The sequence below is a fragment of the Choloepus didactylus genome, chromosome 2, assembly GCF_015220235.1.
Source record: "Choloepus didactylus isolate mChoDid1 chromosome 2, mChoDid1.pri, whole genome shotgun sequence".
Classification (NCBI taxonomy): Eukaryota; Metazoa; Chordata; class Mammalia; order Pilosa; family Megalonychidae; genus Choloepus; species Choloepus didactylus.
Window position 1 is genome coordinate 64,146,131 of NC_051308.1, and position 24,921 is coordinate 64,171,051.

General features: G+C 36.0%; 1 protein-coding gene across 3 annotated transcripts in view; it reads right to left on the bottom strand.

Moving 5' to 3' along the window:
* Nucleotides 1–24,921, bottom strand: part of LOC119526187 (complement factor H-related protein 4-like) — a 70,491-nt gene that overhangs the window by 35,580 nt on the left and 9,990 nt on the right. For all 3 annotated transcript variants that reach the window (XR_005215140.1, XM_037825113.1, XM_037825112.1), the window contains exons 2-5: nt 19,847–20,020; nt 12,494–12,688; nt 11,846–12,022; nt 2,807–2,980 (exon numbers count right to left, since the gene is read on the bottom strand). Coding sequence is in view for 2 of the 3 variants with exons in the window: in XM_037825113.1 (XP_037681041.1) it covers nt 2,807–2,980; nt 11,846–12,022; nt 12,494–12,688; nt 19,847–20,020 (720 nt within the window). In the remaining variant the exon portion in view is untranslated. The remainder of the gene's footprint in view (nt 1–2,806; nt 2,981–11,845; nt 12,023–12,493; nt 12,689–19,846; nt 20,021–24,921) is intronic.

A 24,921-nucleotide genomic window follows, 5' to 3' on the forward strand; every position in this document is an offset into this window, starting at 1 on the left:
GAACTGCTTACTGACTTCTAATTGTAGCTGGTGAATGAAATGCTTTTTAATGTGTCTTATATAATATTTATTTTAATGTAGTACCCTATAATCGTACTTTGTTAAATTATTCTAACATTTGAAATAGTTCTGACAGAAATGATTAGGTGCTATATTGTGTATTGACAGGTTTATATCTCATTTTTTCAGAAATTTTGCACTTTTCTTGGGATGTTTTAAAGGCACATTAATATTTTTAATTCCAGATTAGTATTATTTTTTCCATGAAACATGACCCTTCTATTTCAAGAAGCCTCATGTAACAAGTTAAAAAAATATTCCAATGCACACACACAATGTGCAGCAACTGCTCCTCATAATCTTCATCTTTCTGTCTTGCAATCACTGATGAGGTCTCTTTTTTGCCTCATTAGAAATTTTCTCAAGTAGTTTCTTCCAGTGTGTTATGTGGATGACACATTTTTTTATCCTTGCTTATCCTAAATGTCTTTCTTTACCCAAGATGTGTATATGATATCTTCTCTAGTTCTAAAATTTTAGTCTACTCGTCTACAGTCCATTTCTCTCATACTTGATACATTTTACCCACTTTTTTAGCTTCCAATATATTGCAGGCTAAAATGATCATCTGAATCTCATTTCTTTTAAGTAAACTGCTAGTTATTTTTTTTTGCATTGCCACTTTTTGGTGATTTATAATATTATCTTTTTACCTCCTGGTTTTGCAAATGCCCTAATGATATGTCAAGGCATACCAGTTAGGGATAGCAGTAATTCCACCTTGGACAAGCTTGAGTCATTGGGACTGTAATAACTGATTCTGAAAAACTCAAATTGCCCATTATATTGTAGAGCATAGATTGAGGCTTAGTGGTCTGACCTCAGGACAAGTGTGTTTATCTACTTCATTTTGATACTTCATAGAATATGAACAAAATAAAATAGTCTAAGATCATTTCTTTCCAAAAGGTCCAAAAAGGAGACATAACAAAAAGTATGTATCATTTTTATCACAGGCCTGTGCACCTTTACTATTCTCTCCCTTATTTGAGCATGAGTCTACCTTTAGCTCTTTTACAAGGTAGCTCCCTAAAGCAAATATAACGTAACACCTATGATCTGTTAGCTTTGAGATTGGCAGGGCTAAGAACAGCCTTCTTTCACCTCCTGGACTTCTATCGATGCAGGTTGTATTTTCTTTAGCAGTTATGGTGGTTCCATCATAATGTTGACTCAAACTGGTCTTAAAATTGATTAAAATATTGACTGATTTGAAAGATGTTGCTAATTAGCTTGTACTAGTACAGTTGATTTCTTTTTTTTTTTTTTAACCTACCACTGCTAAATTTCATCTTATTGGATTCAATCTATTACATAGTACTTTCTTTGATTGACGGATCTGTCCTACTGCAGATTCAATATTATCATCCCCTATATCACTCCAGTTGTGTATTTGTTCTGCCTTTCCCCTAAACCATTAAACTCTTCAATGACAACAATGAGTAATAGGCCCAAGAACAGTCTTGCATCAGTTCTTCAGACTGGGTTGTTTAATAAAATTGCAAACTATCTGATAAGCCATCTAACAAATCATTATCTCCATTCTGTTCACAGGAATTCCAAAAGTTCCCTTTGGCATAATACACTGAGGCCCAGTTATAATTGCACTGACTTATGCCCCTCACGTACCATTTTCCTAAATCGACCAAAAACTTATTAAATATTTTCCTTGTATTTCATATGTACATGGAAATAAGGTTCACAGTGATAATAGCTTGCTCTCTTATTAAATCATGCTTTTCATAACTTGTTCTGGTATTATGCTTGGAATTAACTTTGAGTTCATTGGCCTATAATTTGATTCATTAAATTTTCTTTCATGGACAGCCAGTTTAAATGTGGTACAACTTTACAATGTACTGTGATACAGACAGGAAAGGAATATGATTGTAGGGACAGAAAAAATTTGGAAAATGGACAATGAAAGCATCCCCATAAATCTAATACTCTGTTGAACCGTATGGCATTTTGCTATATGTAAGGGTTTTTAAAAATTATGCAATTTCTTCAACACTCATTCCTCCAAAAAGTGGAGCCTCATTCCCCTCCCTTTGATTGTGAGCTGGACAGAGTGACTCACTTTTGAAGAACAGATCTGGCTGAAGTGATAGTGTGTGTCTAGATCATAACAGATATTGAGGCTCCCTCCTCTGGAATCACTAGCTCTGGGAAAACAGTTGTCATTCAAGCAACCTGTGGAAAGATCCATGTGGCAAGGAACTGTGGCCTCCTGCCTAAAGCCATATGAGTGAGCCATCTTGGAAGTGGATCTCCCAGCCCAGTCAAGCCCCTAGATGACTGTAGCCTGGGCCAACATTCTCACTGCAAACACAAGGGGAGAGCCTGACTCTGGAAAACCCACCTAAATCACTCTCAAATTTGTGATCCATAGAAACTGTGAGATAATTAAAGTTTGTTGTTTTTAGCCACATCGTTTTGGGGAAAATTTATATAGCAATAAATAACATACATGTGTTAGATTGCACTATTCTTACCCAACCTTGTAATTCATATATTTGATGAATTATATTTTTAGAGAAATACATATTCATACATATATGTTTTTGAGTATTGAAACAAAAGTGTTTAGTATATAAAAATGAGTTTTTGAGCCTACTTAATATTGCCTGATTTGAAAAGCAAAGAATAGCTACAAAGGCTCTATTTTTACATATACAATAATAAACATACTTTTGTATTTAAGGAAAGTTATTTCAGAACCAAAAAGTAGGTAAATGGTACTTACAAGCACATCTTGGAACAGGTACCCAACCACTACCAGTACATATTGCTGTATTTCCCTGGGTTGAAGGATAAAAGCCAGTTTTACAGTGGTAGGTGATTTTATCTTCGCTTCTGTGTACAGTCCTTTCAGGTGTGAAGAAACCATTTGCAACATGAGGAGGATCACATGTTACTTCTGAAAAGAAACAGGATGTACAGATAATGTAGAAACTAATACCCACTAAAAATAATCAAGTACATGAACATGAAGGAGTTCATGTCATTTATTTTTCCTTAGTAGAACAAATATTGACATAATAATCAGCGCAGCCTCATATCTTTCCTTCTATATCACTCATATGCTCTCTGCTATATTTGTTATCTGATATATATATACCCTCTTGATCTCTCTTACTCTGATGCCATCCACACATCATGATATTCCATACCTTGCAATCAAACTCATGATATATCACTTCTACTATCCCTTCCACTATCCACAACCTCCTTGACTTCTGTAGCTGTCATAATAGCTGTTTACAAACATTCGGGTTCTCTTCCTTTCAGACACATAGTAAAATTGCCCACCTCTTTGAATTGGACATGACCATCTGAAAGAAATGTGGAAGTAATATGTGTCACTTTAGCAACATAGTTTTCTATGAAATTCTATGCTTACTCTCCAGAGCAGCAGTGATAAGGAAGCAAATGCAGAGATGATGTTTTAGAATTAAAGTTTTAGAATTAAATTCATGACCAGACTTCTCTTTTGACCCACATTGGAAATGAAGCACAAACAAGAAATAAACTATGATTTATTAGGTGTTCTAGTTTGCTAATGCTGCCGGAATGGAAAACACCATGAATGGATTGGCTTTTATAAAGGGGGTTTATTTGGTTACATAGTTATAGTCTTAAGGCCATAAAGATTCCAAGGTAACTCATCAGCAATCTAGTACCTTCACTGGAGGATGGCCAATGGCATATGGAAAACCTCTGTTAGCTGGGAAGGCACGTGGCTGGCATTTGCTCCAAAGCTCTGGTTTCAAAATGGCTTTCTCCTAGGACGTTCCTCTCTAGGCTACAGTGTCTCAAAAATGTCACTCTTAGTTACACTTGGGATATTTGTCCTCTCTCAGCTTCTCTGGAGCACGAGTCTCCTTTCAATGGCCATCTTCTAAATGTCTCTCATCTGCAGCTCCTGTGCTTTCTTCAAAGTGTCCCTCTTGGCTGTAGCCCCTCTTCAAAAGGTCACTCGCAACTGCACTGTGTTCCTTCTGTTTGCCAGATCATTTATATGGCTCCACTGATTGAGGCCCACCCTGAATGGTTGGGGCCATGCCTCCATGGCAATTATCTCATCAGTGTTATCACCTACAGTTGGGTGGGGCACATTTCCATGCAAACAACCTAATCCAAACATTCCAACTTAATCCCCACTAATATGTCTGCCCCACAAGATTGCATCAAAGAATATGGCTTTTTCTGGGGGACATAATACATTCAAACCAGCACATTAGGCTACTGAGTTTTGTGAAAACATTTTTCTTACTGTAACTCCTTAACATAGTCCAGAGATTAGAAAGGCTTTTCTGTAAAGGGTCAGATAAAAGATCTCTGATACAACTACTCAACTCTGTTTTTGTAGGGTGAATACAGACATAGAGAAAATGAAAACAAATAGGCATGGTTATGTTCCATTTAAACTTTACAAACCAAGAAAAGAGAACAGCCTTGATTTAACTTGAGAGTTACAGATTGACACCCCCTAACCTAGGACATCATAATTAATAAAGCTCATTAAAAAAATGTGTCCACCTTTTGGCTATTGTGAATAATACTGCTATGAACACTGGTGTACAAATATCTGTTTGAGTCCCTGATTTCAGTTCTTTTGGGTTTATGCTAAGAAGTAGGATTGCCAGGTCATATGGTAATTATATGTTCAACTTTCTGAGGAATTGGCAAACTTATTGTACAATTTTATAATCCCACCAAAAATGTATGAGAGTTCAAATTTCTCTACATCTTCACCAACACTTACTTTTTGGTTTTGATTTTTTTTTAAATAGACATCCTAGTGGGTACAATGTGGTATAGTACAATATTGTGAGTGTAATTAATACTGCTGAATTGTTAATGGCTAAATGGCTAAAATGGGAAATTTTTAGTTGTATGTGTGTTACTAAAATGAAGTTTAAAGCATACCATGCTTCTTAAATATTGATGTAGGAAAGTCACATAACCATCTATATTGGTGCCTATTGTATTTTGGACTAAAGACCTGTGGTGTAAATTCAATATTGCCTGACATCCATTTATATGACCCTAATTTACTTCTCATCCATTTCCCAAACCTTCCCCATAATTCTCACGTTCCTCAAGCCACCTACTCCAACTGCCCCTTCAACAACAAGTAAGTACCTCCATTCACAGACAACAATTGAGACTACCAATTGTGATTTTCTTCATTTCTTTCCAATATTCCTTCAGTGGAATATCTATATATATTCCAGGCTTAAGTATTTCCTTCAATTTTAGAGGATAATATGTTTCTTTAAAATTCAGGCTAGCTTCTCACCTGTAGACCTTCCATTTTCCTGTATCTTGCACCATTGTTTATTCCTTTCCCCCTTTCTCATGTTATCAACTGCTCTTTCTTAAATGGATATGCAAGTTTTTCCAGTTTTAAAATCCTTCCCTTAACAGTTTGACTAATGTGCTACGCTATTCCTTCCCTTCTCATTCAAGATCCTCAAAACACCATTTTACAACTTCTATCTCCATTTTCCCACCTCCCATTTATTCTTTAACACACTGGTATCTGGATTCTAATAACTCCATCGTGCTAGCACTTATCTGAGCAAAGTCATTGATGTCCTCCAATTTCCAAATCCCAAAACTCTTTGAATTCCATTTATTATAGTAGTTGGTATGTATTATGGGCCCCTCAATTATTTGTTGAGCTGAACAGATATGTCACCTTTAATATTTGCAACTGTTGACCACTGACTTCTTGAAGTTCCTTAATGCCTTATATCCTTATGTTCTTCTGTTTTCCCTCCTTGTCTAAACATTACTTGCGTCTTTTCTCTTATTTTATTTTTGTTCTTGGCTCCTTTCACTCTACTCTACTTAATTTTTAGTCCGTGCCTACTTCTTGGATCTCATCTCCTACCATTTTCCCTCTTACTCGCTATGCTATCACCACACTGGCCTTATGTCTTTCAGTCTTCAGAGATGCCAAGTTGATTCCTATCGTTTGCACTTTATGCATGCCTTGCAGGATTCTCTCCCAGATCTTCACACTGGTGCTCATCACCATCAGTCACCACGTCAGGGACACATTCCCTGAAGACACTATATATTGTATCAAGGAATACCTATGTCTTACAAGTTGGTTTTACATTATATTTGTCCTTGATTTTGCTTTTATGTCTTTATAATCTCTGTGTAATTCAAGACACTTCGATGATTTAAAAAAAAAAACAAAAAACAAAAAACCTCCTTCCATTATGCTGAAAACTTCCTCTGTGGAATCTAAATCCATATGCCAAAATGTGGCCACACACTGGACAGGTTCACATGTATAATTCACAGGAAATTCAACTTTCTGTATGTCAGCCCAAATCAGCTTCTTTCTCTCAACATATGGCCTCCCTGCAGTGCTCAACATTTTAGTTTGTGACATGAGAACCCCATGACAGAAGCCTGGAAATGTACCCCACATGCTTTCCTAATCATCAATCCAGCAATAAGTCAGACACGATATCCTGTGAAGTTTAATTATCACTTATGTATCTCCTCTTCTCCATACCAGGCTGCCACTCTGTGTGTTCAGGCCCTAGAGGCACTGCAGTAGTCTTTGAAGTGGTCTTAAATTCATACTCCATTCTGCCAGAATAAATTATGATTAATAAATCTCTATTTCTAACAGGATATTATCCCTATAATTGGTAATAATTTTGCTAAAAATAATCTGTGGATGCCTATACACAAGTTTTAAATAAAATATATCTTCAGTGTTTGATACTAACAATTCACTAGCACTCATCGCAAATGAGCCTTAAATCTATTCATCTGTATTTTTTTATCATTTCATTCTGCTATTATTTTTCATATATCCATTTCAATCCAGTAGTATATCTTTACTTAGATTTTATTCTATGTTGTAGCCAAACTTAACACCAGCCTTTGAAATCCAAAGCTATGAGATATAAATAAGGAGAGCTTAACTAAGAGACTGAAAAAATCATATTGTGAAAAATCTGCTAAATTATTGAAGAGTGGTATGACTTCTGCTGATTCTCCTCAAGCACTGTACATAAATCCCTTTTGTCTTAGTCTTCTAGAGCTGCTACATCAATTACCACAAACTGTTTGGCTAAACAACAGGAGCTTACTGTCTCACAGTTTGGAATGCTAGAAGTCCAAAACCAGTGCATCAGCAGGCCGTGCTCTCTCCAATATCTGCAGCATTCTGCTTGCGGCTTGCTGGCAATCCTTGGCTTGGAGGTGCATCTTGGTCCCCGACACATGCTGATGTCTATCTCCTTCTCTGGCATCTACTAATTGGCTGAATCTGAATTTCCTCTGCTTTGAAGGACTTCAGTCATATTGGATTAAGTCCCACCCTTGATTCAATTTGGCCTCATCTTAATAAGTTCCTGGAAGACCCTATTTACAAATGAGCCTGTACCCAGAGGACTGGGGGTTAGGACTTGAACATGTCTTGTGGAAGACAAGATTCAATCTCTAACCCCTTGGTCTCCCTTAAAATAAATGATACTATTAAAACATTACCAAAGATTTATACCTTTGTTCAATACAATGGTTTTGAGACTGTCTAAATGTGTGAGGTCATATATTTTCTCCTATTAGAAAGAAGGTATTAGACATTTGAAGTAAGAACAATAATTCAAGAATATCACTATGTGATTTGAAACAATAGACAAGTCTGTACAGGAAAAAGATAGATTTGGATCAAAAGTTGCTTTTATTTAGCAGGTTTTACATCTTTAATCTCCCCTATAAATGCTAAGTTATCAGAGACCTTTCCCCGTGAGTCACAGAAACCAAAGTTTTGTCAGTTCACCCTCAACTGACTAGTATAGTTCATACACAGGTTCACCCTCAACTGATGAATCCACAGGTGAGACAGTCAGGAGTCACGAGCCTGTTGCACTGTGTGAATAGCCAGGAGTCACAAGTTTACTGTATCTCCACAACAGAGAATCGACCAGATCTAAACCTGTTTAACAGGATCTCTTCTCTCGTAACTAAAACCTTTTCTGAGCTTGCTTCCCAGGATATCCAGGCTTATCCCAGGTATCCATGCTTATCCAAGCATGCACAGCAAGAGGGACTCTTATACTTCAGATGACCTTTGAAACACTGAGAACAAAGGTCACTCCCTTGAAACCAAGATTATGAAGACAAGGAGACATCAGAAACAAGTCAAATGTGAGTTGTCCTTCAATAAGGAAGGTCCAGTCTAAAATCCACTGTACCACATATGGATGACTCTATAATTAACCAATTATACTATGCCAAGTCAAACCTTCCTACTTCTGTCCTCACCTCTCACTTCCCATTCCCATAAAATTTCCCTTAACTTTCAGATCAGGGAGACAGATTTGAGCCCTGCCTCCTGTCTTCTTGCCAGTCAACCTCACAATAAAATTCTTTCTTTTCTTAAAATCTTGATGGCATAATACGGCCTCTGTGCATGTCAGGCAGGACCTCTTGCTCAGTAACACTGAGAGGTACAATTGCACCCCAGGTACAATTCATCAAGCAAATGAAAGAAAGCTTAATTATTTTATGCTTGGCTGTTTTATTTTAAATTTTGCTTTACTATTTAGTTTCAACATTTCTTATAGATTTGGAGACAACATAAAGAGTTTTGAGTTACATGATTTCAGAGAAAATCAGCTGCATAAATTTGGAGTTCATCTTACACCAGCAGGTATACCCTTGCATTGTACCAAGAAAATAAATGGAAGCATTTGTGATACATTCACTGAAGTACAGAGAGTAGAACTCCTTTACTAATAAGCAACATCTCTAAATCTAGTTAATGTGAAACTTATTTCAAAAAATCAAGCATGTCTTAAAAGAGAGTATGTCTGCTTTGGTTTGTTTGGAATCTAAATAAAACCACTTTATGAAAAAAAAAAAAAAAAAAAAAGAGAGTATGTATTTACATAATTTGGGGTGAATCTTTTTTTATATTGATCTTTAATAAACTATCTTGTAAAACAGAGTGCCCAATCCCAGTGCCTCTTCCTGGCCTCTGCTTCCCTAAAGAAAGCAGGCCAAAAGCAGTCTTGAATTTTAGGTTGTGACTTATACCTGTGACTGAGAAATGATAAAAGAAAAGGAAAATGTTTTGTAAATGTATAGTGTTGTGTGTGTGTGTGTGTGTGTCTGTGTGTGTGTGTGTGAATGAGTGAAATGTTCAAGACAAGTATGTCTGGGAATTAAAACATTTCTAGAACAGAAAGATTTCCCACTGTGAAAACAAATATATTCTAAGCAAGAGTTTTAACTGGGGAGCTGTGACTGAGAAAAAAAATAATTAGAATAATTGGACACTTCCATGAAGAAGTCATTTTACACTGAGATATATATTCTCCCAGTGACTAAAGTCTTACTTTGAATTCACAGAAAGAATGAGGGTTTATTCTTAAGTTTATCTTCAACACAGAGAAAAAAGGCCTGGTTTCAAATATGTGCTAATAAGTTGTATTTAAACGATTGGATAATAAATTAACTATCTAATTATTTATGAGGAACTCTGGAAGTAAAACAAATGGTGGCGGCTACTGTTACAGGCATGTATAAATGCCTTCCTTTATTTAGTAGCCATAAATACAATGAAGAATGTAGTGGGACTCCACATACACTCAACCTAATGCAAGATAATGTGAGTTATCATTGTCTAGTTAAACTTAATCTCTTTCTAAAAATATTTTCTCAACACTGCCTGAAAGTGGAGGCCACTGAATTGTTCAGGATAGGTTTTTCAAGGAGCTGCTTTCAAGCTCAAGTCACATTTTTTTTTTAATTATAAAATCAACTCAAAAATTAACCCTAGTTTTTGTAAAAGAAGATAACTAGTTAAGTAAGGTTTAAACAATAAATTATAAATCAGGGCTTTTCAGTGGTCACCTCTTCTTCCTTCCACAGTATGGCAATATCTGCAGAAGTCACCTCTTATGTCACTCAACTTCTGATTCCATGTAGAAAAACACAGCAACTTGCTTCACTCACTGCAGAATTCCACATTAAATGGTCAGTCCTTTTCATGAATGTTTGCAAACATCTCAGACAGTCATTACCATGCTACAGCAGTATCTTTTTGGTTTGCAGGGATGTATTTTTTTTTAGCAAATATGATTTGCATGTCTTGCCAGGAGCTAAGCAGCCTCTGTGGGGTGTCAGGGAAATACTTTTCTTTGCTTTTATTTTTTGCATGGTGGGGGTGTGGGTGCGGCATTGATGTTCTACGATTCTGAAATAGTTGGTGGTACATTGTTCACTTGGCTTCAGTTAACCTCTGGACTTTCACAACTGAAGATCCACAAATGTTGTTTAAAGAAAAGTTGCAGAACAAGCAATTGGCGTAGGTATTCAATGCAAAAAAAATACTTCTGTTCCAATATTTTAATATAATTGTGTAACTGGGAGCAAAAATATACTCTGCTTTTCAACTGCAAAACAGTATTTCTGAAACCTGTGAACTGACTATATTTTCACTTCTAGGCCATGATAACTTGAAACCATCACTTTGAAGATGCGGCATGCTAAGTAGAAAAAAATAGGTTGAAAGGTTTGCACTAGATGTCCAGACATATTATAAATCTAAAGTAGTTAACACAGTGTGGTACTGGAACACTGATATAAAAACTACTTACTGTGGAACACAATAGAGGATTCAGATTAATAGTCATTACATATGCTTATGATATATGCTCAGGTGCATTTACAGATAACTGGGGAAATGTTGGATTTCCATTTTGTCTGAAGAGGAAACCTGATAAATAGCATGTATAAAAAAGAACTTGAAATGGATTAAATCTATAACAGGGAAGGCAAAATGTCAAAAGTTTTTAGAATAAAATACTTCATTATCTCTATGTCCTTGAAGAAGACACGATAAATATTAACGAACCAGGTTGATCACTTTGATTGTAGGAAAAAATAAACTGTGTTCACTAAGATTTTCTTAAAGAAAAGAAAAACACAAGCCATAGAAAAGGAGAAAATACTTGGCAATAGCTATAGCTGAAATTTATATTCAAAATATACTAAGAATCCCAATAAATCAATACAAAAATACACAAAATATAAATCTAGAAAACCATCAATTTCCATTGTATAGATTAGAAAAAGTAATCACCAATAAGTATATGAGTACATGCATAGCCAAATTTAAAAAAAGGAATTCAAATTACATTATAATGCTACAACATTTTACAACTACTCAAAGTGTAAACACTAAAATACAACATCACTAATCATTAGCAAGGATGTAAAACAATGGACTGTTGATATGAATGCATATTGTTCCATGCCCAGTGGAAAACAACTGGGAATCACCTTGTAATTTAGGACATACACAATGTCTCAGAAAATGTGTTCCAAGTTATACATCTTTGAGAAACACAGAGAAGCAACATCACTTAAAAATTTATGTGGAATAGCTACTTAAATATGAATGACATTTTTAGTTAGCATTGGATTTATTTTCTATTTAAATTTGTAATCATTCTGAGTCAACAGATTTAGTGGTTTTGTTGCAAATATTTCATGGGACTTAACCAACAAATATTGTTTTCAAAATTCCTTTTCTGTATTCTTCAATAATATTTTTAGATAGATTTATTTTCCTACATTTTATCAAGAAATTTGTGTATATACTTGTATGCATAGAAAAAAACACAAAATATGTTCTATTGGCAGGACAAGAAGAAATTAAAATAAGCATGTTGCTGCAGTTAATATATATGAGTCTTATGAAATAATAACATCTGGAGATCTCAGAGCAGTCACTTACTGACACGGATGCATCTGGGAGTAGGAGACCAGTCATTCTCTGTACATGTAATTTTGGTCTGTTCATTTGGAAGACTGTAGCCAGGATTGCACACAACATTTATGAATTCATTCTCTAAATATGTGTAGCTTTCATTTGAAGCACGTCCATTTTCAATAGAGTAGAAATAGCATTGTCCTAAAAACAATAAAAAAGAAAAATGAAAAATGTAACACACAGAATTTTGCTCAAGATAATAAATAATAATAATAATAATAATAAATAATGAAATTGGAAATTTTATGTTGTATGTATGTTAGTGTAATAAATTTAAAAAAACACAGGCCTTTACAATGCAGTGAACCCTAATGTAAACTATGGGTACAGTTCATAGCGTAGTTACAATACTATTCTTCATGAGTTGCAACAAAGGCTCCACACTAATGCAGAATGTTAATCATAGTAACGCTGGGTGTTAGGCAGGATTTATGGGAACTCTGTAAATTCTGCATGATTTTTCTGTAAACTGACAACTTCTTTAATAAAAACATATGAAACAATTCCCTTTACAATGTTTAAACGAGAATGCATACCCATCCAAATTCTGTGCTATTCCCTCACCATCTCTGAATGATGTGCACACGTATAATTTTAAAGATACTGACTTACGGCGGCATGGTACTGCTGGTGACCATCCTTCTTTTGTGCATGTAATGTAACCACCGTTGCGTCGTGTAGGAGTCAAAAAATTCTGATCACAGTAGTAATAGTAATATTTTCCTATATATACTGGAAAGTATGGTCTATAATAGCCTTCATTATATAGATATCCATGTTTTATATGTGGAAAATCACAGGGTTTCACTTGGAATACAAAAATACAAACAGAAATATTTTACCATAATAAGCATTCAAATTGGATTTTTATTTTTTTCATTGCTGAATTATACTCTTTGTACCATAATTGCACCCCTTGCATTAGGGAATCAAGACAAGGAAATTTATCAAATTCTTACCACTGATGTACCTGGAGGGGTCATTGGTAAAGAAAATGAAGTTATACCTTTTGGGTCACATGAGGCATAAACTTGTGTGAGGACCGTCCAACAAGAAAACTGCACAGACCTATTTAATGTATTTTCCTTGAGTACATGTATCTCCAGCCAGCCCTGGTTGATAAGTCAACATCCTGTTGAGGGATGAAGATGCAGATTTTACCCCTCAGCCAACCTGACTTCTGCCGTCTTTCTTTTTCGTCACCTTTCATGAAAAGGATTCTTTCCTTTCAAGCCCAACTCAGATTTAGGGGAGAGGAAAGGGAGAGACAGAGTGAGAGAGAGAAGAGGGAGGAAGGGAGAGACATATTAATAACCTTAGTTTATTTTTCTAGTCTTGTAGACAATTTAAGAAATATAGAGAAGCAAAAAAAAACTCCTTTGATTACATTACATAGAAAAAAATTCTTATTTGTGTCTTGCACATATTCGTCCAGGCCAATCTTCCTTTCCTAATTCTTTAACCAACAAAAGTGGACCAGGAGAACCTAAGATGGCGGCTAGGTGAGACAGGGCAAAAAAACACCTCCATGAAAAATACAGGATAAAAACCCGACAGTGACCCAGAACACCACTTCCACCATAGCACAAGCCAGACAAGGTCTGCTAAATCCACAGGTAAAGTGCATTTGGTGAAACCAGGAGTCTGCATTCTGAAATGAGTGAGTAAGCCAGCTGAAAGTCCAGCGGCCGCACTGCAGTGTGGGGAAACAGTGGGCTGACATTTGGAGATGGACTAGTTCTTTAAAAAAAAAAGAAAGCCCGGGAGCAGCTACAGATATGATGGGGAGAGCTGTGCACTGAAGCACGGTGGGAGCGGGCTGGGCTAATACCTCGGTGTCTGGCATGGAGGATACCCCTTCCCACACCCGCTGCTGATTGTCTCGAGACCAGGGGAGCAGAGGGGAGCGAAAAGGAGAAAAAAAATGCATTCCTTGCAGCCATTCCCTCAGCAGGCAAGGGACGCTCCTGCCCGGGGCCAGACCCACAGCCCAGAGCCATGCCAAGAAACCCAGTGCAACAGGGAGTCTTTCCCACAGCACTAAACACATGCCACAATATTGGCCATGGACAGTGGCCTTTAGTGCACCCACAGATGATTGTCCCGTAGCTGGGAGAGTGGAGCTGTGTGAAAAGGGGGAAGTTAACCTGTCCCATTCAACCATCTTTGAAGCGGGCTGGGAATGCCCCTGCATGGCCTGGTGACCTAGGGCTTCCCTGGAGGCTGGCGCACACTTGTGACATGGCACAGCCCTCCCTCAGCAGAGGTCCTGGAAGAGCACAGCTGGGAAGGGGGACCCACTTGGAAACCCCAGGGACCCTAGGTGAAAACCAAGGAGTTCTGGCTCAGGGCAGAGACAATCTGTGGAAAGACTGAAATGAAGGCTTAGGCTCCTGCAACAGCCTTAAATCTCCAGGAACACCTGGGAGGTTTGATTATTAAAGCTCCCCTGCCTCCCTAACCACTAAGACACATGCCCCACATTCAGGGCAGACAGCACCAACAACACACCCAAACTTGGTGCACCAATTGGACCCCACAAGAATCAGACCCCCACACACCACAAAGACAAATTTGGGGAGAACTGACTTGAGGGGAATAGGTGACTCACAGACACCATCTGCTGGTTAGTTAGAGAAAGTGTATGCCACCAAGCTGCAGTTCTGATAAATTAGGGATCAAGTAAAGCAAATGCCAAGAGGCCAAAAATAACAGAAAATCTTAAAGCATATTGTAAAACCAGACGATATGGAGAACTCAAACCCAAACACGCAAATTAAAAGATCAGAAGTCACACAGTATTTGGCAAAATTAATCAAGGAACTACAGACAAGCAACAAGAGCATTGCATAGGATATAAAGGACATGAAGAAGAGTATGGCACAGGATATAAAGGACATAAAGAAGAACCTAGAGGAGCACAAAGAAGAAATTGCAAGAGTAAATAAAAAATAGAAGATCTTGTGGAAATAAAAGAAACTGTAGGTCAAATTAAAAAGACTCTGGATACTCATAATACAAGATTAGAGGAAGCTGAAGAACAAGTCAGCCTCCTTGAGGACCACAGAACAGAAAATGAAAGAACAAAAGAAAGAATGGAGAAAAAATTTGAAATGGATCTCAGGGATATGATAGATAAAATAAAATGTCCTAGTTTAAGACTCATTGGTGTCCCAGAAGGGGAAGAGAAGGGTAAAGGTCTAGAAAGAATATTCAAAGACATTGTTGGGGACAACCTCCCAAACCTTCTACACAATATAAAAACACAAAGCATAAATGCCCAGCCAACTCCAAATAGAGTAAATCCAAATAAACCCACTCCAAGACATATTCTGATCAGACTGTCAAATACTGAAGAAAAGCAGTAAGTTCTGAAAGCAGCAAGAGAAAAGCAATTCACTGCATACAAAGGAAACAACATAAGACTAAGTAGTGACTACTCAGCAGCTACCATGGAGGCGAGAAGGCAGTGGCATGACATATTTAAAATTCTGAGAGAGAAAAATTTCCAAGCAAGAATACTTTATCCAGCAAAACTCTCCTTCAAATTTGAGGGAGAGCTTAAATTTTTCACAGACAAACAAATGCTGAGAGATTTTCCTAATAAAAGACCTGCCCTACTTCAGATACTAAAGGGAGCACTACCAACAGAGAAACAAAGAAAGGAGGGAGAGATATAGAGAATTTAAACAGACATATGCAGAACTTTACATCCCAGGACACCAGGACACACATTCTTCTCTAGTGATCATGGAACTTTCTTCAGAATGGACCATATGCTGGGACATAAAAACAAGCCTCAATAAATTTTTAAAAAAAATGAATTTATTCAAAGCACATTCTCTGACCACAATGGAATTCAAATAGAAGTCAATAACCATTAGAGACTTGGAGAAATCACAAACACCTGGAGGATAAAAATGAGGGGGAAATGAAAACATTCCTGGATAATCAAAAGCTGAGGGTCTTCACCACCAGTAGATCAGTCCTATAAGAAAAGCTAAAGGGAATTGAGAAGGTTGAAAAGAAGGGACATGAAACAATTGACTGAAACTACATGAAGAAATAAAGATTATCAGTAAAGATCACATGGTAAATATAAATACCAATACTACCGTATTTTTTATTTGTAACTCCACTATTTACTTCCTGCAGTATCTAAAATACATAAACTGTAATGATTAATCAGTGATTTTGGACTCAATGTAAAATATGTAATTTTTGAGAACTACATAAAGGTGGGGGAATGAGGGAGTAAAGGAACATAGTTTATGTGTCCTATTGAAGTTAAGTTGGTATGAAAGAAAAACAAGATTAACAAAGAAAAACAACATTGTTATAGATTTAAGATATTAAATTTAAGCCTCATGCTAAACATAAAGAAAGTATCAGAGAATATGACCACAGAGATGAAAAGTAGAGTATCAGTTATGAGAAGTGGGGGAAGGGGCAATGGGGAGTTAAGAAATGAGTGTAGGGTTTCTGTTTGGGGTGAAGGGAAACTTCTAGAAATGGATGGTGGGAAGGTGATAGCATTGCAACATTCTAAATGTGATTAATCCCACTAATGGAATGCTAGGGAGGGGGTGGAATGGGAAGATTTAGGCTGCCTATATGTTTCCACAATTAAAAAAAAAAATGACAGTCTAAATAGATGACAATTAAATGCCAAGGATGATTCTGAATGGAATCTGAGGATGGAGGAGGGGAGGCTGAAAGGGACACAGATGGGACATAAGGGAAAAAAAAAGGAAATATACAATGTAAGCTTTGTATCAATGTTGAATTTATTGAACTTCTTAGCTGTGCTTAATGGGACAAGAATATTCTTGTGCATGGGAAAAGTATATGTGAATTATAGTGTTTGTTCATTCAGAGGTGTGTGCAGCTTGCTCTCATATGTTCAGAGGACAGAGCAATAGATGATGGATGATAGTTAGGGAGGGAGGGAGGGAAGGAAAGAAAGAAATAGTGATGTGACAGGATGTTAAAGGTGGTGGACTGGGGTAACAAGGGAGGGGGGTCGGGGTACGCTGGAGTTCTATGTATGGGGTTTCTACTGTTTTTGCAACTGTTCCTGTAAGTTTGAATTTATTTCAAAATAAAATTTCTTAAATAAAAAAAAGTGGACTAGGAATATTTCTTAATAACTAAATAATTAAGTTTATGGGGAACTGCTTACTGACTTCTAATTGTAGCTGGTGAATGAAATGCTTTCTAATGTGTCTTACATAATATTTATTTTCATGTGGTACCATATAATCATACTTTTTAAAATTATTCTAACATTTGAAATAGTTTTGACTGAAATGTTTAGGTGCTATATTGTCTATTGACAGGTTTATATCTCATTTTTTCAGAAATTTTGCACTTTTCTTGGGATGTTTTAGAGACACATTGATATTTTTAATTCCAGATTAGTATTATTTTTTCCATGAAACATGACACTTCTATTTCAAGAAGCCTCATGTAACAAGTTAAAAAAATATTCCAATGCACACACACAATTTTGCAGCAACTGCTCCTCATAATCTTCATCTTTCTGTCTTGCAATCACTGATGAGGTCTCTTTTTTGCCGCATTAGAAATTTTCTCAAGTAGTTTCTTCCAGTGTGTTATGAGGATGATACATTTTTCATTCTTGCTTATCCTAAATGTCTTTCTTTACCCAAGATGTGTAAATCATACCTTCTGTAGTTATAAAATCTTAGTCTACATCTCTACTGTCCATTTCTCTCATACTTGATACATTTTACCCACTTTTTTAGCTTCCAATATATTGCAGGTTAAAATGATCATCTGAATATCATTTCTTTTAAGTAAACTGCTAGTTATTTTTTTTTCCATTCCCACTTTTTGGTGATTTATAATATTTTCTTTTTACCTCCTGGTTTTGCAAATGCCCTAATGATATCTCAAGGCATACCAGTTAGTGATAGCAATAATTCCACCTTGCACAAGCTTGAGTTTTGGGGACTGTAAGAACTGATTCTGAAAAACTCAAATTGCCCATTATATTGTAGAGCATAGATTGATTGAGACTTGGTGGTCTGACCTCAGGACAAGTGTGTTTATATACTTCATTTTGATAATTCATAGAATATGAATGAAACAAAATAGCCTAATATCATTTCTTTCCAAAAGGTACAAAAAAGAGACATAATGAAAAGCATGTATCATTTTTATCACAGGCCTGTGCACCTTTACTATTCTCTCCCTTATTTGAGTATGAGTCTACCTTTAGCTCTTTTACAAGGTAGCTCCCTAAAGCAAATATAATGTAACACCTATGATCTGTTAGCTTTGAGATTGGCAGGGCTAAGAACAGCCTTCTTTCACCTGCTGTACTTCTATCAATGCAGGTTGTATTTTCTTTAGCAGTTATGGTGGTTCCATCATAATGTTGACTCAAACTGGTCTCAAAATTGATTAAAATATTGACTGATTTGAAAGATGTTGCTAATTAGCTTGTACTAGTACAGTAGATTTTTTTTTCAACCTATCACTGTTAAATTTCATCTTATTGGATTCAGTCCATTATATAACACTTTCTTTGATTGACAGATCTGTCGTATTGCAGATTCACTATTATCATCCCCTGTATCATTCCAGTTGTGTATTTGTACTGCATTTCTCCTAAACCATTAAACTCTTCAATGACAACAATGAGTAATAGGCTCAAGAATATAGTCTTTCATCTGTTCTTCAGACTGGGTTGTTTAATAAAATTGCAAACTATCTGATAAGCCATCTAACAAATCATTATCTCTATTGTGTTCCAGGAATTCCAAAAGTTCCCTCTGGCATAATATACTGAGGCCCAGTTATAATTGCACTGACTTATGCCCCTCACCTACCATTTTCCTAAACCAACCAAAAATTTATTAAATATTTTCCTTGTATTTCATATGTATATGGAAATAAGGTTCACAGTGATAATAGCTTTCTCTCTTATCAAATCATGCTTTTCATAATTTGTTCTGGTATTGTGCTTGGAGTTAACATTGAGTTCATTGGCCTATAATTTGATTCATTAAATTTTCTTTCATGGATATCCAGTTTAAATGTGGTACAGCTTTACAATGTCCTGTGATATAGACAGGAAAGGAGTATGATTGTAGAGACAGAAAAAATTTGGAAAATGGACAATGCAAGCATCCCCATAAATCTAATACTCTGTTGAACTGTATGGCATTTTGCTATATGTAAGGGTTTTTAAAAATTATGCAATTTCTTCAACACTCATTCCTCCAAAAAGTGGAGACTCATTCCCCTCCCTTTGATTGTGAGCTGGACAGAGTGACTCACTTTTAAAGAACAGATCTGGCTGAAGTGATAGTGTGTGTCTAGATCATAACAGATATTGAGGCTTCCTCCTCTGGAATCACTAGCTCTGGGAAAACTTAGTTGTCATTCAAGCAACCTGTGGAAAGATTCACGCGGCAAGGAACTGCGGCCTCCTGCCTAAAGCCATATGCGTGAGCCATCTTGGAAGTGGATCTCCCAGCCCAGTCAAGCCGCTAGATGTCTGCAGCCTGGGCCAACATTCTCACTGCAAACACAAAGGGGAGACTGACTCTGGACAACTCACCTAAATCACTCTCAAATTTGTGATCCATAGAAACTGTGAGATAAATAAAGTTTGTTGTTTTAAGCCACATGGTTTTTGGGGAAAATTTATTATATAGCAATAAATAACTAATACACATCTGCTAGATTGCACTATTCTTACACAATCTTATAATTCATATATTTGGGGAATTGTATTTTTAGAGAAATACATATTCACACACATGTGTTTTTGAGTGTTGAAACAAAAGAGTGTTTAGTATATAAAAATGAGTTTTTGATTTGAAAAGCAAAGAATAGCTACAAAGGCTCTATTTTTACATATGCAATAATAAGCATACTTTTGTATTTAAGGAAAGTTATTTCAGAATTAAAAAGTAGGAAAACGGAACTTACAAGCACATCTTGGAACAGGTACCCAGCCACTGCCAGTACATATTGCTGTATTTCCCTGGGTTGAAGGATAAAAGCCAGTTTTACAGTGGTAGGTGATTTTATCTTCACTTCTGTGTATAGTCCTTTCAGGTGTGAAGAAACCATTTGCAACATGAGGAGGATCACATGTTACTTCTGAAAAGAAACAGGATATACCCACTGAAAATAATCAAGTACATGAACATGAAGAAGTTCATGTCATTTGTTTGTCCTTAGTAGTACAGATATTGACATGAAAATCAGTACAGTCTCATATCCTTCCTGTTCTATCACTCATATGCTTCTCCTCTATTTTTTATCTGATAAATTATATCCTCTTGATTTCTTTCTCCAATGCCATCCACACATAATGATATTCCATATCTGTCAATCACCTCATAATATATCCCTTCACCTATCTCTTCGCCTCTCTACAACCTCCTTATTTCAGTAGCTGCCATAAGATCTGTTTACAAACAGTTGAGTTTTCTTCCTTCCAGACACGTGGTCAAATTGCCCACCTCTTTGAATTGGACATGGCCATCTGAAGAAAATATGAATTAATATGTATCACTTTAGTAAAGAAGTTTAAAAGTCATTGTGTGAAACTCTATATTCTCCTGTCCACAGAGCAGTTAGAAGGAAGCACATAGAGAGATGATGTTTTAGAATTAGAGTCTTAGAATTAAATTCATGACCAGAGTACCCATTTGAACTACATTGGAAATGAAGCAAAAACAAAAATTAAACTGTGATTTATTAGGCTATGGAGATTTGGGGGAATCTTTTTTATTTTTTTACTGTAACTCTTAATAACTGAGTCCAGAGATTAGAAAAGCTTTTCTGTAAAGGGCCAGATAGAAGATCTCCCATACACAACTCAACTCTGTTTTTGTCATGTGAATACATACACAATCAACATGCAAACAAATAGGCATGGGTGTGTTCCATTAAAACTTTACAAACAAAGAAAAGACAACAGCTTTGATTTAATGAGAGCTACAGTTTGACACCCCCTAACCTAGGACATCATAATTAACAAAGTTCATTAAAAACATACCATGCCTCCACCTTTTGTCTATTTGCGTAATGGTGCTATGAACATTGGTACACAAATATCTGTTCAAGTCCCTGCTTTCAATTCTTTGGAGTGTACATTAAGAAGTGGGATTCCCATGTCATAAGGTAATTATATGTTCAACTTTCTGAGGAGTCAACAAACTCATTACACCATTTATAATCCCACCAACAATGTATAAGAACCCAAATTTCTCCACATCATCATCAACATTTGTGGGCATAAAGTGGTAAAGCACAATATTGGGAGCAAATTAATGTCTCTGAATTGTATACTTGAAAGTGGCTAAAATGGGAAATTTTCAGTTGCATGTGTGTTATTAAAATAAAACTTAAAACATACTATGCCTCTTAAGTATTGTTGTAGAAAAGTCACATAACCGTCTATATTGGTGCCATACTGTGTAAGTTTTGGTAGTTCACCTTTATTTCTAATAGGATATTATCTCTATACTGGTAATAAGTTTATTAAAAATAATATGTGGATATCTAAACACAGCTTTTAATTAAAATATATTTTCAGTGTTTGATGCTAAGAATTAATTGGCTCTAACCTCAAATGAGCTTTAAATCTGTTCATCTGTATTTTGTCTTTTTAATCATTTCATTCTGCTATGCCTATTATCTTTCATATACCCATTTCAGTCCAGTAGTATATCTTTACTAAGATTTTACTCCATGTTATACCCAAGTTTTACAACAGCTGTTGAAGTCCAAAGCTATGAGATATAAATAAGAAGGGCTTAAATAAGAGACTGGCAAACTGATATTGGGAAAATTTTGCTAAGGTAATGAGGAATAGAATGACTTATGCTGATCACTCTCAAGCTCTGGACATAAATACTTTTTGTCTTAGCTTTCAGGGCTGCTGCATCAATTATCACAGACTGGTTAGTTTAACAACAGAAATTTATTGTCTCACAGTTTGGAAAGCTAGAAGTCCAAAATCAATATACCAGCAGGCCACAGCCTTTGCAATATCTATGGCTTTCTGGTGGTGACTTGAAGGCAACCCTTGGCACTCTTTGGCTAGTAGATGCATCTCAACTTCTGACACATGGAATATCTGTCTCCTTTTCTGGCTTCTACTAATTGGCTGAATCCAAGTTTTCTCTGTTTTTAAGGGCATCATTCATATGAATTAAGTTCCCTCCCTGATTCTATTTGGCCTCATCTTCATAGGGTCTTTGGAGAGCCTATTTATAAAGGATCCCACACCCAGAGGACTGTGGGTTAACACTTGAACATGTCCAGTAGGTTACATGATTCAATGTCTACCATCTTGACAACGACAATTCCCTATTTGTGTATTCTCCATTTAAATAAAAGATACTATTAAAATTTTACCAAGGATGTGTACCTCTGTTCAAAACAATGGCATTTGAGACCATCCAAATGTGTGGAGCCATAGATTTTCTTCTATTAAAAATGGCGACTAGTCATTTGAAGGAAAAATAATAACTCAAGGTTATCACTATCTGATTTGAATCAATAGAAAAATTAGTCTGTACAGGCAAAAGATAGATTGGATGAAAAGTGACTTCAACTTAGCAGGTTCTGTATCTTTCATTATTCCTGTAAATGATAAGCTGTTAGAGACCATTCTACGTTGGACACAGAAACCAAAGTTTTGGTAGTTCACCCTCAATTGACAAGTATAATTGACAGGTAAAATTGTACCTTGACAACTACAATTCATTTTATAAATGAAAGAAAGTTTAAGTACTTTACATTTGATTATTATATTTAATTTATGTTTTATCATTAGTTACAAAAATTCTTATAAATTTTTAAGCAAAAAAGTGATTTTTGAGTTACATGATTTCAGAGAAAATCAGTCACATAAATTTGGAATTCATCATATGTCAGTAGGTAGACCCTTGCGTGTAGTAGGAAAAGAAACAGAAACATTTGTGATGCATTAGATGAAGTATAGAGATTGGAAATTCTTTATTAATTAGCAACTTCCCTATATCCAGTAGGTGCAAAATTTTTTTTTTCAAACGAAGCATGTTTTAAAAGAGGGTATGTGTTCACCTAATTTGGGGTGAATCTTTTTATATATCTACTTGTAATAAACTTTCTTGCAAAAGAGATTGCCCTTTCCCAGTTCCTTTGCTTGGCTTCTCCTGCCCCAAATAAAGCAGGACTCTAAAAAACAGGCTTGAATTTTTAAGTTGGTGTGAACTTGTAACTGAGAAATGGTAAAAAAATATAAAAGAAAGAAAGAAAGAAAGAAAATCTATTGTAAAAGTATACTGGTATGTGAGTGTGAGTGAAGCATTCAAGATAACAAGTATGGGACTTGTAACATTTCTAGTAAAACAGAGAGATTTCCCATTGTGAAAACAAATATGCACTAAGTAGGAGGTATGACTGGACAGCTGTGACATGAAAAATAGTTAGAATAATCAGATGACTTAGATGAAGAGGACACACTACACTGAGACATAAGACCACATAAAACTGAGCACTTGAAGTCTTACTTTGAATGCACTGAAGGCTAGAATGAGAGTTTAATTCTCAATTTTACCTTCAACACAGAGGAAAGGCCTGATTTCATGTAAGTGTTTAATAAGTTATGATTGGATGATTGGGTTTAATAATTGGATGATAAATTAACCATGATTATTTCAGAGGAACTGTGGAAGTGAAGCATTTGGTGGAGGGCACTGTCAGAGGCGGGGATGAATGCCTTCCTTTGTTTAGTCTCCATAAATACCACGAAGGAATACAGCGGGACCACATACCCTCGGCCTAACTCAGAGCTAATATGGGTTGTTATTGTCTGGTTTTTAATATCTTTCTTAAAATATTTTGTTAACAGTGCCTGAAAGTGAAGTTTGTTCAGGAGGAAATGTTCTTATAGAAGCTGTTTTGGGATCAAGCTAATTTTTTTTTTTTTAATTTTAAATTCATCTCCAAAATTAACTCTAGTATTTCTAGGAGGATAACTGAAGTAAGATTTATACATGTAATTATGAATCATGTGGTTTGATGTTCAGAAGGACTCTCAAGGTGTCGACTCCTCTTCCCCCCACAGTACAGCAGCGTCTCTGGAAGTCGCCCTCTCGGAAGCTCACTCGAACAGCGGTGGAACTTGCTGGACCCTGCGGAGCCCACACTACACGCCTACTCTGTCCTTTTCACGAATGGTTGCAAACATCTCAGACAGTAATTGCCATGCTACAGCTGTATCTTCTTGGTATTCTTCTTAAAGTATTTCTTAAACCCACCAACTGACTTTATTCTCACTTCTAGGCCATGATCATTTGAAACCATCTCTTTTAATAGTGGCTTGCTAAGAAGAACACCATATTCTGGATATAATTTTTGGAGGGCAAAGAACACAGTTGAGATTAACTCTGTCTCTGAATAACATCCTTCCATTATGAAAACCTAGAGAGTTAGATTTTTCTTCTTCCAGTACCAATATATTTGTTGATTCATGTTAGACCCGCAATTAATTAAAATCTCCACTTTCTTTCATTTAATGCCATTGTCAATTGAGGGTTTCCTCATCTGATATTACTATTACTTTTTAAAGCTGAAAGAAGGGCTATAGAGGAGGCAATATAATTATTTGAGAATTGGGTGTGCCTGGAATTAGGGGCCTATTATAGATTTGGCTCTGCTCTAGAGGTGCTTTTAGACTATCAACCAACAACTTAATTAGCTACTGAAACTTTCTGGTCCTCTTTCTTTCTATCTTCAGAGCAAGGAGCTTATAACAATCTCAAAATTGATCTTCAAGATATAAAATTCTATGCTTCATTTTTCAGAGATATTATCTTTATCCTTGAAGAGTAGATTCCTATTAAAATTAATCCTCTGGTTCAGAGACAAAAATAAAACTATGTATTTAAAAACCTATAAGAATTAAAATGATTGATATCATATATTACAAATGAGTTCGAAAAGAAAGATAACATTCCTTTACATAAAGGACTTGGACTCCATCCAAATCAAGTGCATACAGC